Here is a 16,251-nt window from a genome sequence, read left to right on the forward strand (position 1 = left end):
CAAGACAACAGGGAAGGAGGTCACAAGAAAGAATAAATCATAATTGCTAAAACTGAGAAACTTTTCTCTGTTTCACCATGGTGCCACTGTCATTTTTACATAAGCATTGTGGCATAATTCAAGCTCAATAAATCAGAAATCTTAATATTTAAAATTTACCTCGACTTTTAATTATCACCATATTAACCAAAATAATTAGATAAAACACATAGGAAAGGGTAATATTAAACCCCACTTCACCAGAATTTGTTTCTTGACACATTAAACTAATTTTTTTTTTTTTTAACAGAAAGGGATAGTGCATCTCAGTTTGCTTACAAGCTAGGAGATCACTTTGAATTCTGCATTTCCTAACTGCAAACAGATATAGCACTTATAACAGGTTATAAATAAACTGGTTTTCAAGCATAGAGCCAGCCCCAACGATAATAATACACTATTTAAAAAGACCTAAGGCAATGAATTCCATTTCCAATGGAAAAAAAGAACTGTGCAAACAAGCTTAAAACTACTTATTTTTTTGTGCCAGTGTTATAAAATGTAGCTTTTAATAAAACCTTGACCCAAATGCCAGCAACTTCAGAAAAGAATTTGGGTGGGGAAAAGTTATTTCATTTAGGAAAAACAACCACTATCTTTTTCCTAATCTTCACACACAATTTAAACATATACAGCTGCTGTAACACTTTACACAATTACCTATGTAGTGGAGCAATAACAAGACCTAAATACAATTATATATTTTTAAACACTGGGTCAAGGCTTTACATAAAAATACCATCCTACTTTTCCCCCTAACATTTCTAAAATATGACATACTTTCCCTCAACATCTGCAGCCATTCAGGAATTTTTAGGAAACTTTTGTGCATGATCTTAATTCCTAATCCCTGGCTCTTTGGGCTCAGTGACAAAAGATCAAAACCACCAAAAATGATGGTTCACTTGAAGTCAGATGAGAGACCCTGGCTCAATTAGTCTCATAGGACGAAAGCAGTGCTGCATCAACTGGCTCCATGCAGGAGGGGCATGTGAAGGATCTCATCAACCAGTCATCTATACAGTCCAGGTGATAGATGTGCATGCACGGCAGAAATCGAATTGGGTCCCCATAAACAAAGTCCATCATACAGATCACACACCTGTTGGGAGAGAGAGAAACCAGAAAGCAATTTTAGAGAAGCGATCTATCTAGAATACTCTTTAAAATCCCATTACAAAGATAGTGTTAATCTGAACAGGTAAAAATGGCTTGCCAGTTATCCTACCACCAAAGCAAATTGAAATTTTTTCCTATAATGGTTAAACCATCTACAATCTATTATTTCAATCCCCTAGAAATATGCAGAGTTTGAGAGCAATCATCAGAACAAGAGAAATGGACCACACAAGAATCAAGTCCATTGCTAGAACTGTGCTTGTAAAACAGCTACATGTAGAAGGCACTGAAAGAATGTGATGCTTTAGGTAGGAAACCACCAGTTAGATAAACTTCGTTTATGCGAACTGAGTTTTTAGTTTAAGTCCAGGAGTAAAATAGTTTTCCTTTTAATAACTATACATATATAAAAACAGAACCACTAATTTCAGCCTATTTACTGGGCTCTTACAGGCTGGAATTCTCTTCATCAACCCATTTCAAGTTCCCTGCACTTTTCTGTATGTTCAAGAAGCAACCCAATTCTGCAGTGTTTCAAAAGTCAGTGTTTAGCCCTGGCCAGTGTTGCTCAGTGGTTAGAGCATCTGCCTGTACACCAAACGGTCCAGGGTTCAACTCCTGGTCAAGGGCACATTCCTGGGTTGTAGGTTCGATCCCTGGCCCCAGCTGGGGTTGTACAGGAGGCAGGTAACCAATCGATGCGTCTTCTCATACTGATCTTTCTCTCTCTCTCTCCTTCCCTTTCTTCTACTCTCGAAAAAATCAGTGGAGAGTTCAACTGGTGTGGCTCAGTGGTTGAGCATCAACCCACGCACCAAGAGGTTGCCAGTTCAATTCCCAGTCAGGGCACATGCTCAGGTTGTGGGCCAAATCCCCAGTGGGGGGCATGCAGGAGGTGGCCAATCAATGTTTCTATCTTCTCTCCCTCTCCCTTCCTCTCTTTCTAAAATCAATTAAGAAAAATAAATAAATAAATAAAATCAATGGAAAAAAAATCCTTGTGTGAAGATTAACAACAACAAAAAAAGTCAGTGTTCTAGATAGGTTATGATCTTAAGTCCTAGCACTAAATGGTGCTATGGCTCAAACAGTCAAACATCAACACAGTACATTAGATCACGCCTGTATTGGCAAGACCACTTTCAACCTAAAAGGAATATGGCTGTCTTCACTTGAAACTCTCAGACAATAACTCTGAGGACAAAAACTCCCAGAAGTAAAATTTTGTATTCAATTCACCAGGCTTAACACAATTATTCCACAAGTTAAGAACAGATATAAAATTTTCCTCATATCACTGAAAACCCTTGGTAAATAATTTTTTTTTTCAGTCTGATAGCTTTTATTTATATATATCAAAAATTCTAAGAATAAGCCAGCAGATTATGGCTAAATAACCTACCAAAGTATTTCTATACCACAATTTACTTAACTATACCTCTACTATTGTTTTTCACTAAATAAAACTACAGTAAATATCTTTATGCATAAAGCTATAGAAGTTACAGTGATGTAACATTTTGGGATAGATCTCTGCAATTAACTGTTTCAAAGGATATAAATCTGAAGGTCCTTGACACACTGCCAAATTACTTTCCCAGCTGACAAGGCAATGTTGGTACTAGTTCATATTTACACAGACCAATTGTTTTTTAACTGACATCAACTTTCATCCAAATAGACACAAGCAACATATAAAATGGTCAGAATTCACACCATCATTTAAAAGCTATTTTTACATGAAAATTATTCTTAAATTGCCACATCTGAATACTCTCTTTCATTAACTGTTTATATTATCTGACTTCCATAATACAGGAGAATATTTTTCAAAAGAAAGTATCTTAAAATAGACCTTTAAAACATGTATAAATTTATTGAAACTTACTCCCGGATCTTTTTTTCTGATCCATCTCTTCCAGGGTCATAAACTCCTTTAGGCAGATGTTGTATAAGGCCTATTCTTTGAGCTATCCTAATTTGTTCCTCTTCAGTCAGCTGAGTTGCTAGGCGAGTCTGGCTAGGTGTTGGATGATAGACTGGAACTGGAACTTGTTCCTAAATTTTAAGAAATGTAGAAAAGAATTATTTTTTAAAAAATCTCCAAGTTTCCCAGACAAGAAAAAGTTAAAGGAGTTCATCACCACCAAACCGTTATTATATGAAATTATGAAGGGTCTTTTTGAAGAAAAAAATAAAATATATGAATAAACAAAATGGCAATGAATACATATCTATCGACAATGGAATCTACAAACAAAATGATCAGGTAGAACAGAAACATTCTCATAGATACAGAGAACATTTTGTTGGTTGCCAGATGGGAGGAGGGGGGTTGGGGGAATGGGTGAAAAAGGTGAAGGGATTAAGAAGTACAAATTGGTTGCTAAACTGACAAACCTCAAAGGGAAAGGGGTTGGGGGGGGTGGGAAGAAATAAACCAAAGAACTTGTATGCATAACCAATGGACACAGACAATAGTGTGGGAAAAGGCGGGAGGTGGATGGGAGTGGGGAGGAGGAGGTCAATGGGGGAAAAATGTGGAACATCTGTAATACATTCTACATTCTATAATAAAGATTAAAAAAAAAAATCTCTTTCTAGGTTTATATTTTCCTTTTGTTTCTTCTTCTTTTTTTTAAATCCTCATCCGAGGTCTTTTCCCCTTTTTTGTTTAGATAGAGTGGGAGGGAGCGAGAGGAAGAGAGAGGGAGGGAGAATCATCGATGTGAAAGGGACACATTGAGTAGCTGCCTCCTGCAGGACCCCAACTGGGGGGGGGGGGGACGACGACGAATCGCAACCGAGGTACATGCTCTTGACCGAAATCAAACCTGTAACTCCTTGGTCCAAGGGCCGACTAACCACTTAGCCAAACTGGTCAGGGCGTGTTTCTTCTTTTTTGGCTGGGGGTGGGCTTGGGGAGAGGTAGGCTGAGATAGTGTATAGTAGTAGTATAAGATTCTGTTCTACTTTGACCCCCCGCCCCCCACGTGCCCCTAGCGGGAACCGAACCGGGGACTCTCTGGTCTGCAGGCTGATGCTCCAGCCGCTAAGCCAAACCAGCCAGGGCTGTTTTACTATGCTTTAACTTTAGCATATCTGACCTACTTTGAAGGATATACAGTAAAAACAAGCTTCCCTGAAAAAATGGAATGTTATGTGAAATATTTCTCCATGAAGACCATAAAACCCAGACATATTCATTCCTGATACGCAAATACATAAATCAATATAATTAATTAAGCTAACAAATTATATGCGATATTCTGTAGGTCACAATGGAGTTTTGTGGCCTCAGTATACCATTATTTACATTAAAACTGGCCACTAAAGACTCTTATTTGCAAACTTAGTTTTTCTTTCCACATAGACAGCAACCTTAAAATTATTATTTACTTGAAAAGTTTACTTTTGCAATAAACTTTTGTAAAATCCTTTTTAGGCTTTTGAATACATATTTGGATGTGAAAATTGGGTGAGCCAAAATGAGGCCATCTTTCCTCCCAAACAGAATACATAGCTTTCAAGGATATAAATTAAATAGCCAAATATCAACTTATCACATTCATTTACTTACATATACTAATATGTAAGTAAAATATAGTAATTTAGACATATTGCCATATTGTTTTTCTACTCACATTTATAAAATAATTTTACTCATACTGTTCGTAAATTCTTTCAACAGATATTCACTGAGTATCTATCATGTGTCAGGTGATAGGGTATTGAGAATAAACAAAATAAAGTTGCTAGAATGATGAAAGATGCACCTTTAGATAGGATGCTGAGGGAAAACCTCTCTGATGAGATATTTGAGAAGACACCTCAATGAAGTATGAGTAAGATAGTCTTTGATTTCACTGTGGCTAGAACTATTTGAGACACTTAATATGTTTTCCAGAGAACATCTCTACTGAATAAAATGACTGAGACATAACACTTTGAATCCATGTATGAAACTTTCATGGAAAATATAATGTCAAATCACAACTACTTACATTACATTAGAAAATACTATTTCCATTCATCTTGTAGGATCACTGACAATCTCTACAATTAAAGTACTTGTTTACAATGATAGCCAACATTTGCAACTGTGAGATTTTGCCTCCAGGAATAACTGCTAAATTTATGTTAAGATTTTTTTTAAAATTCTATGAAATAACCTCCATAATCATCCTGGGCTAGCATCAATTGAGGCTGTCTTGAGTTAATGGCTTCTGTGGTTCAAAATAAAATAATTGAGAGAGCACCCACAATGAAAATTTATAAGGGCCCAAGTATAAATATCCTTTTCACAGAGAAATTTTAGGAGGAAGCCTCAGATAGATATGAACTAGGCTCAAATACTGAAATATTTAATTCAAGAAAAAAAATACTTCCACATTGTCTCCTAAAGATACCATTATGCTCCTTTAAATTATCCTTATCTTCATAAACTTCTTTTCTGACAGGAGTTACTGAGTTTCCGGTCAAAGATAGTTCAAGACTTTAAATATTTCTTTTCTCTGAGATTCAGAACAAATATATAATTAAAGAGTTCAAACCCAGTAAATCTTTTATCAAATAATTAAGAGTATATTCTCTGGCACAAGTAAAATGCTAGAAGTTCAAAGTTTCGCGTTCTATAAATTTCCATATAAATTCATTAATAATTACTTTAAGTATTTTCATACTTCTCTCTTGCCATTTAGGAAATAATAAGCATGTGAATACTTATCAAAACTATTTCTTTATCCAAATATTTATTTCATGCATATCACATGCAAAGACATCATATTATTAAGTATGGCTATTTCTCTGCCACTTAACAGAGTGACCATGTTTAAACTATTTAACTTATCTGGATTAGATCCTACCTTACTTATAGGGTTGTTACAAGGCTTAAATGAGGAAGCTGGTGAACCTTGGAACTGCAGGAACTCAACAAATGGCAGTTGTTATATAACCATTCACATTACATTCAAAGAGCTATATCGCAGGGAAACTAACTGTTTCCTATAAGTTCCATGCTTTTTCATCTTACTGCCTTTACTCTTTTTTCTTTGACTTTTAGAGAGAGATAGAAACATCAATGACAGAGAATATCGATTGCCCACCTCCTATATGCCCCCCACTGGGGATTGAGCCCACAACCTGGGCCTGTGCCCTGACCAGGCACATGCACCTCTTGGTGCATGGGTCAACGCTCAGCCACTGAGCCACACCAGCCTGGCACTCTTGCTATTTTTTTTTTAACCTTTCCCTATAGGTTCATTGGTCTAAATTCTACCCTGTCCAGTAGGTTGTTGACATGAATAAAGCCTTTCCCAATTTTCCTCCTTGGCATCCAATATTAACAAACTCTGCCTCTAGCCTCAGCTTAATTATATGGAAAGATTATACAGATACAGGAAACTTCAGTTACATGTGCAGTCATCAAGTGAGAAGACTGTCAATTGTTCTTTCTTTTTTTCTTTCCTTTTTATTGACTTCAACGAGGTGACACTGATTAATAAAATTCTATAGGTTTCAGGTGCACAATTCTAAAACTATCATCTGTACACTGTCACAATTCTAAAACATATCATCTGTACACTGTATTGTATGTTCACCACCCCCTGTCAAGTCTCCATACATCACCATTTATCCCCCTATACTTCCCCCCATCCACCCAATTCTAGCTTTCACAGAGGAAGGTAAATACCCAACTGACTGTATTTCTCTGGTACAGCTTGAAAGCTTTCTTTCATCCCTGTGTAACTACAACAATATGACACAGGCAATATTTTGCTTTATAAACAATTATTTTTTAAAAAATGAGTATTTCCTGCCTGGCCGGTGTGGCTTAGTGGTTAAGTGTAGACCCATGCACCAAGAGGTCGCCGGTTCGATTCCCGGTCAGGGCACATACCCAGGTTGTGGGCCCAATCCCCATGCAGGAGGTGGCCAATCAATGTTCTCTCTCATTGATGTTTCTCTCTCTCTCCCCCTCTCCCTTCCTCTCTCTCTAAAATCTATAAAGAAAAAGTATTTTATTTGTTTTGGTACGTGCCCCTAGCGGGAACCGAACCCGGGACTCTCTGGTCCGCAGGCCAATGCTCCAACCACTGAAACAAACTGGCCAGGGCAAGAAAAAGTATTTTAAGTCCTGGCCGGTTTGGCTCAGCGGTAGAGCGTCGGCCTGCGGTCCAAGAGACCGGAGTTTAGTTTGCCCTAAGGGTGCGTATCCCTGTTGCAGTTTGTCCCTGGCCCTGCTTGGGTCATGCAGGTGGCAACCAATAGATGTGTCCCTTTCACGTCGATGTTTCTCTCTCTCTCTCTCCCCCTCCCACTCTATCTGAACAAAATATGGAAAAATGTCTTTGGGTGAGGATAAAAAAACCAAAAGAGATATTTAAAAAAAATATTTCCTTTTATTTTATTTTATTTATTTTTTTTATCCTCACCTGAGGACATTTTTTTTCCCATTTTTTGTTTAGAGTGGGAGGGAGAGAGAGAGAAACATCGATATGAAAGGGACACATCAAGTGGCTGCCACCCACACAACCCAACCAGTGCCGGGGAAAAACTACAACCGAGGTACGCGCCCTTAGCGAAAACCGAACCCGGGTCTCTCTGGACTGCAGGCTGATGCTCTAACCACTGAGCCAAACCAGTCAGGGCCAGTATTTCCTTTTAAATGAGCTTTGTACATATACAAAATTTTTCAGTTTGTAGCTGAAACTGATACAATATTTTATATACAACATATATATTAAAGCCCTATTTTATGCACTAGAAAAGTAACTTTGTTAATCAGGCTTTACAGTACACATATAAGTTACAACTTTAGTTATTAATGATCATAAATGTGGCCATTTCATCTCTGGTTTAGACAGTCACCACTTCAAGGTTTTATACCTACTAGGCAAGCTTTCAATGCAAAAAAGTTTCATGAATCAGACTTAAAAAAAAAGTGACCTTTGCTCTGCCACTTGTTAGCTTTCAGATCTAGACCAAGTTATTTAACATCTATGAGCCTCAGTTTCTTTACGTGTAAAGTATTAAGACCACTCTAAGAATTAGATGGGAATTTCAAGTGTCTCTGATACAACATGATACAAACATATAAAGGCTCTTCATATAAATATTAGCTATCATTATTGCAGTTCTAATATTATGATTATAGAACAGTATTCCAATGTTTACTTTAAGAAATGAATTGGATTTACAGTTTTATGTCAATCGTACTTCAATGAAGCTAAAATTCAAATAAAATTTAATTTAAAAAAAGAAATGGATTAGCAGAGGTAAACAAAACTTTTCCAAAAGTAATCTTAAAATGTATCTAAGACCAACTACTCTTCCATTTTATTGGCCCAAGCTTGCCTACCTACAGTCACATAATTACCTACAATGTTGGAATTAGAATTATGGTCTCCCGCCCTGGCCAGTTTGGCTCAGCGGTTACAGTGTCGGCTAGAGGACTGAAGGGTCGCAGGTTCAATTCCTGGTCAAGGACAGGTTGCAGGTTTGATACCCAGCCTCGGGTCAGAGTTGTATAGGAGGCAACCAATTGATGTGTCTGTCTCCCTCCCTTCCACTCTATCTAAAAATCAATGGAAAAATATCCTCGGGTCAAGATTGAAAAAAAAAAAAAGAATTCTGGTCTCCCTTTAAGCCAGTAATTTTCACTACACTATACTTGGTTGCTAGATAGCAAGAAGATTAATAAGTTAAACAATTTGGACTTTGTCCATTTACATCACTTTGAAGAACAGTACATTGAAATAACATTTCAAAAAAGCCATCAAAATAAGGCATTTCTAATAAATGGTTCTATAAAGGTTTTTCATCTGCAATGAAGGTTTTATAATTCCAATAATGTCTAGAATTTAAGAACTTCGAAGAACACAATCCATCTATAAATTGCCCCTGTAAAAACAGATTCTATCACTGACAGAAAAATAAACTCTAAAGTCTAATCATAACTCCTCTGTTATTCAACTGGAACTCCTGTGGGCTAGTTCAGATAGTTTGTAAGATTGGGGAAAAATCAGATTCTGCTGCTACCTAAGCTAGAAAGTTGTTTTAAAACACCAGAGGACAGTTTCTCCTTGCAATCACTTTGGGAATTTCTAGTCTCCATTGTCACTTTCATAAACTACCTGGTCTAAAAAGGTAACATAGCTTATTAATTCATTGAGTTTTTTAAGCAACACTACTGATCAAAGGAATCTTATTTATAATCACAATATTTAAGACTGAGCTACTCTGGTGAATGGAGCTGGGATGGAATGTCACCTAAAGGGGTGAGCATCCCTGTCCCGATCCCACCCCATCCCTTAACCTAGGTGGAATCCTAGGAATCAATAGAATACAATTTAATAAACACTTTTATCTAAGAATATAGGATTTTCAACCAAAAAAATTAAAAGACTGTGCCTAGCCAGTGTGGCTCAGTGGACTGAGTGTCAAACCATGGACAGAAGGGTCCCGGTTCGATTCCCGGTCAGGGCAAATGCCCAGGTTGTGGACTCAATCCCCAGTGGGGGGTGTGCAGGAGGCAGTCAACTGATGTATCTCTCTCACATTGATGTTTCCCTCCCTCCCTCCCTCCCTTCTTCTAACTAAAAAATCAATAAAAACATTTTTTTTAAAAATTAAAAGATTGGAGTCTCTGCTATTTATTGTGGTGACTTGAGTCAAGTCTCTTCATATCTTTGACTACAGGAGATAATAGCAGCACTTTAGAGCGTGATGATATACTTGTATATAAGATAACATAAAGGGCTTTGTAAATGTCAACATTTGTAAGGTATCCTAACTCTTAATTTTCTCCCCATCATCAAATGACTGGTTTGCAGACTTTAAGCTAACTGCTATTGTCCCTGGCTTTGGTCCTGGCTTTTTGGCTTTTCCTTGAGTACAAGAAACATTTTGGCCTCTGTTGTGACCCCTGCCAGCTCTGAGTTTTTCAACCCTTGGATTACCATGCCCAGTCTAAACTACCTTCCCTACTCCCAGTCCGAGTCCAGCTGACCAGTCTTGATGAGCTGCATCTGCACCGAGATATGACACATATGAAGTCACACTGGAACAACTGGTGCAAGACTATGGTAATAAGGAACTCCACAATCAGTGAACACACCTACTACAGACAAAAAGAACTAAATTGTTTCTAAGTAGTATTTCTAAGCATGTACTTTTTAAGAGGCTAGATTTCTTCAGTCTTACAGTTCAATTTTGTGCACAGAGAACACAATTAAGACAACAGAAAAGGAAAACTCAACTTTATGAAGAAACACACTAATAGACATTAAAATTAAAACCCTATCTTTTAATAATTCACATTATGGATGCATTTTCTTTTTTGGTCATTTTTTGTTGTTGTTGTTAAACCAAAGAAACCCTCTAAATACCACATGTAGATATTTTAAGTGATTCAACATTCTAATTTCAGTTTATATGCAACTTTTCAGAAAGCCATAGAGGGAAGGAAATGACTAAGAACTGATATTTTCAAGATGGATGTGGCCTCACCCTTCTTACCACACATATATAATTTTAATTGCCAGCATATTTGTTAAAAATGGACTGATGTGTCCTGGTCAGGTTTGCTCAGTGGTTAGAACATCAGCCCGTAGACCAGAGAGTCCTGGGTTCAGTTTGTGCTAAGGGCATGTACCTCAGCTGTGGTTCATCCCTGGCCTCGGTTTGGGTCATGCGGGTGGCAGCCAGTTGATTTGTCTCTCTCATATCGATGTTTCTCTTTCTGTTCCTTCCTCTCTCCCTCTTGCTCTATCTGAAGATAAATGCAACAAAAAAGGCGTGATGTATGAATTACTGTTTACTAACTAGAGATCCAATAGTATTCTCTAGATAGCAAATGGAATCTTGATTCTAATATAAGCTAGAAGCTATTGAATGGAAGATTAGACAGAGATACAGAAACCATAGTATTTACAATTTAGATACCAGGACAGTTCTCATCATTCCCTAACTGATGGCTCACTGTGTCTAAATGATTATAATTATATGCTAAGTCCCATGACTTAGTCCCAAGTTCAATGAAATTGATGAACATTCTAATGTTCAGAGTGAGGAATAGTGTCTGCATTGACTTCTTTGTTTTCAAATTGTGTATCTGGAGACATTTGTTAGAAATGCTCCTTTGTGAAAAAGGTATGTTGTAACAACAGTAGCTACACAGTACTTGTGTTTTATTCTTTTTCTCAAAGTAAATTTAAAAAGATCCCTGAAGGAACTAGTATTTTGAATATTTATTATTTAGCACAGAGAAAACCACTTTTGAGATAGAGATGCTGTTATGGGCTAAATTGTCTCCATAAATCCGTATGTTGAATTTCCAATCCCCAGTACCTCAGAATGTTACTATTTGGAGTCACAAATGTGACTGGTTTTGTCCTGGTTTCTTCTGCCCTATACTCTTCACCTAATAACTGTGTCCATGTTAACAGCTAAAATTACCAACTAGATATAAACAATTCACAAATATATACTCCAGTTTAAATCTCACTTTTAAATTCTAGGCTCACTTAACAGTTCCAATGCAATGTCCCCAAAATACCTCAAATTCAACATGGCCTCCCCTCCAAAATGAACTCTCCTCCAAAATCTGGTCCTCTTCAAGACTTCACTATCTTAGTGCATGACACTTTCTTTCTAGTTCTTTAAGACAGAGATATCTTCGGGACCTCTGTCCCCCTTACCCTCCCATATTCAACACACCACCAAGTTCTAGTGAGTTTATTTTCTATTGAAATACTGACACAAATCCCTCCCTCCCTCCCTCCCTCCTTTTTTATCCTTACCCGAGGACATTTTTGCATTTATCTTCAGATAGAGTGGGAGGGAGAGAGGAGGAAGAGAGAGAGATAAACATCGATGTGAGAGAGAGACATCGACTGGTTGCCACCCACACAACCCCAACTGGGGTGGGGACAAACTGAAACCGAGGTATGTGCCCTTAGTGGAAATCAAACCCAGGACTCTGGTCCACAGGCCGACACTCTAACTGCTGAGCCAAATCAGCCAGAGCTGTTCATTTTTTTCTATGTCTATTGCCAATACTCCAGTCTAAGTTCCCATTTCTTCTCTGGTATACAATATTAGCTAGCAAAATCTCAATTTGTTCTCTACCAAGAAGTTACAGCAGTCCTTTCAAAACAAATTCAACTATATGCCCTCCTCATACACACCTTAACACTCTTTTGATAGCTTCTCACTGCTGTTAGGATGGAGGCCAAAGTCCTTAACAAGATCTCCAAAGTCTGGTAACCTACCTATTTACCTCTCCTTCCTCATCTAACAGTTCACTCACTGCTGTCTAGCCCCACTGGCCTTCTTTCATATCTTTCCTATATGAAGTCATATGTACTCTATATGTACTCTCTGCATGAAACATTCTCCTCCATCATCACTCTGCTTAAATACCTCCTTTTCTTCCTTCAGAGCTCAGTTGAACAACTTCCACTTTCTCAGAAACCTTTCCTAACTAACCACTCTCCTACATTATAGGTTCTTATATACCAAGTTACTTTCTTTTACAGAATTTGTCATGGATGTAATTTTATACATGGTTATCATTGGAATGTTTGCCTTGATAAGAACTGTCTGTTTTTGCTCCTTACTGAATAGAAAGATGAATAAATGGTCTACTAAAAATGTTTCCTACAAATGCTAGTTACCCATTAACTTACTCCAGTATTTCTTTCCATTTTCTGGGACCCCCTGCCAATTGTTAGATACTTAATAAAGTTAGGATACATGCCATTATACTGTTGTTTTGCTAAGTATATTCTATAAGAATGACTGATAATAATGATACCTACCCTCCACCACTGCTCCCAAATGCAAACCCTAAAATTGACTTTAAAGACCCATGCAAAATAATGTTTAAAAATTAATCATTTCCGCCCTGGCTGGTTTGGCTCAGCGATAGAGCATCAGCCTGTGGTCCAGAGAGACCTGGGTTCGGTTCCTGCTAAGGGCATGTACCTCGGTTGCCGTTTGTCCCTGGCCCTGGTTGGGTTGTGCGGGTGGCAACCACTTGATGTGTCCCTTTCACGTCGATGTTTCCCCCTCTCGCCCTCCCCACTCTATCTGAACAAAAAATGAAAGAGTGTCCTCGGGTGAGGATGAAAAAAAGAACAAAAACTAATCATTTCCAATGTACAAGGGCACTTCGTACAAAAAGGAATATCATCCATGAATCAGTTTATAAAAATCTAAATCACCAATGTACTAAACTGTGAATTAATATAAATGCTGGCATCTTCAGGATGGTTCAATTGGTTGCCCTCAACTTTATGTCTATAAATATAATTCATGAGGTATTTTTTGCTTGGGCTAAAAACGTATGTGATTATTTGTGTGGTTATTATATATATTATGTGTGGTTATTTGATTAATGTATTTCCTCACCACTATAGCCTAAAAGCTTGATAAGGGTAGGGACTATGTTTGTTTTCTTACCAATGTACACTATTTACCCAGCACAGTATCTGAAACATAGTAGGGACTCAACAAAAATTATTGGGTAACTAAGTGATTTAAACTAAAGCATTCATCGTGTTTCTGTCATTCATGTCATATATTTGTATTAGAATTTTGTAAAAATGCTATGAAAAAATTGCTAGTGACTTGGATTAAGCCACAATACAAAAAGGAAAGCTTGACATAAATTACAACCAAGACTTTTCAAGTGAAAATAACTGGTTTGTTGCCTCTTTCAGATTTCTATCTATATATCCCACAGGAACTTCAAGATGCCTAAAACCAAACTAATTATCTCCTCTACTTCCACAATCCTTCTCAAATCCAGACTACCTATACCCACTATCTATGTTAATGATAAGAGAAGTATACTGGAAAGAACATAGACATTTCAGGGAATTTCAGCTCTGGCACTTATCAGGTATGTGACCATAATACCTCTAAGCATAAGGTTCCTCATCAGAAAAGTGAACAGAATACCTATCTTCAAAGAGTGTTATAAGGAATAACTAAGAAAATATAAGTACCTATCAAGATAGGGGCTCAATATTTGGGCCTTCCTCTATTGACATCACTAGTCATCCAAGGTAGACATTTCATCCTTCCTGACTCCTCTTTCTTCCCCTCTTCCCTTTATCCCTATCAACTACATAAGTCTTATAATCTATAAAAAAATTTTTTTTTCTTTATTGATTTTAGAAAGAGAGGAAGGGAGAGAGAGACAGAAACATCGATGATAGAGAACATCGACTAGCCGCCTTCCTGCATGCCCCTTACTGGGGATTTGGTACACAACCTGGGCATGTGCCCTGACCAGGAATCAAACCGGTGACATCTTGGTGCATGGGTTGATGCTCAATCACTGAGCATCACTGGCCAGGCTAAAAGTATTATAATTGTATCTATTATTTCCTCAATGTTGATAGAAGACACACATGTACTTGCCCTGTGAGTTAAATTTTGAAAAGGAGAATTCAAAATAAAAGAAGTAAATATATTTAAAATACATTTAAACATGTTTCCCTTTTAATTATGTCTTTAATTCTCCATGCAAACAACAACAAAAGAATCCAAGGGAAAACATTTACCTTAAATAAAGTGATTAATTTAAAATTAAAATGTGTGTTAGGAAAAGAAATGCAGTATCATGGAGGGAGGCAGAACAAAAAAGGAACAAAGGATTAAAAAGTATGCTGAGGCAAAGCAAAGGAAAAAGACAGGGTCAGTCACACAAAAAAGTAAGGTCTGACCTTCTCATGAGAAAAATCTCTGAAGCATACAGTTGCTTGTTAATATATAATGAAGCACCTACAAAATGATGGGCAGTTGTGAAAAATATAATAGGCCCCAATCCTAGGGAGTTTAAAAGCCAAGAAAGAAACAGATCAAAGTATAAACGTGTCTATCTGCAAGGTACTGCATTAAAAGATGGACTGAATTTAGGGAATATGATACAATTTCAGAAAACTAAAACAATGCAGTAGGGAAGTGCCTAAATAATGTGCTGAGGCTGGAAATAGTACAAGTCTGGTTTGTGGTGAAGGAAAAATAAAGTCACTACTAAAGAATGCAGCTTGTCACCAAAAGCTGTATCCTTTCCTCCAGTAGGAATTAAGAGGCAGCTCTTCTGATTTTTTTCCTTACAGCCTGTTACAAGCTGCTGCTGGCACCACCCCCTCCCCAGCTGCAGTCTCCCACTGGGAATGTTTTCTCTAAATTTTGCCAGACTGAAACTCAAGGCCATAAAATGGAGGATTTGGAATAGATGGTCTCAATGCATATTCTAACTGCTATTCAATGAATCTTGACCAAAACAAACAAACAAACAAACCCCAAACCAACCAATCAATCAAAACCCCAAAGATTAGTATTAATGCAGTTCCTAAACCATAAAGGATAGTTTTTACATAAATTATACAGTTATACATATAGAGGGGGGAAAAAGCCAGCACCCCATCTATGATGCTGACAAATGACATGATGTTATATTTAATGAGAAAGTATACAAACCAGAGAGATCTGCATGGGAAAAACAAACAAGCAAACAAACAAACAAACAAATAAACAAACTTCTTCCAAGAAGGTAGTTCGACATTTATTTGCTTGGTTTTTAAAGAAATGAAAAAGTTGGCTTCTTTCATTTGTTACATAAATATTCACTTACCACTTATACAGGGTTACAAACAGTATCCTAATCGAAGGAGGGTTTGGTAGGCATTATCACCATAGGCACTCAGCATTAGCGAGTCATTAGATAAGCTTATTCGTCCATCTAAATCTCAAGGCAGCTGAAATCAAGATCACATTTTGAGCCTAGGCATCAATTACAGTATTTCTTGAACACCCAATCACATTTTAAATGCTGTTTTAGGCAAATGAGAGAGAGACTGATCAAGACAGATAAGGTCTCTGTCTTTATGAAGCCTAAATCCCCTATAGTAGGGGGATACAGATATAGTAAGCAACGAAGATAACTACCTCACCCACAGCTCCTACTATTCCTAAATTTTCCATGATTTGGCAACTTCTGGGACAGGCACAGATTCTAGCTGACCCATAGGCTTAGCCAACATTTGACTGGTGAAACAAAACTGAACCAATCAGATT

General features: G+C 37.4%; 1 protein-coding gene across 1 annotated transcript in view; it reads right to left on the reverse strand.

Annotated features, from left to right (window-relative positions):
• Nucleotides 1-235: 235 nt before the first annotated feature.
• RNF11 (ring finger protein 11) overlaps nucleotides 236-16,251 on the reverse strand; it is a 46,821-nt gene continuing 30,805 nt past the window's right edge. The window contains exons 2-3 of the mRNA XM_036255640.1: nucleotides 3,047-3,216; nucleotides 236-1,141 (exon numbers count right to left, since the gene is read on the reverse strand). Of these exons, the coding sequence (XP_036111533.1) occupies nucleotides 970-1,141; nucleotides 3,047-3,216 (342 nt within the window). The 3' untranslated portion in view covers nucleotides 236-969. The remainder of the gene's footprint in view (nucleotides 1,142-3,046; nucleotides 3,217-16,251) is intronic.

This window comes from Molossus molossus, unplaced genomic scaffold (genome assembly GCF_014108415.1).
Source record: "Molossus molossus isolate mMolMol1 unplaced genomic scaffold, mMolMol1.p scaffold_m16_p_12, whole genome shotgun sequence".
NCBI classification, from domain to species: domain Eukaryota; kingdom Metazoa; phylum Chordata; class Mammalia; order Chiroptera; family Molossidae; genus Molossus; species Molossus molossus.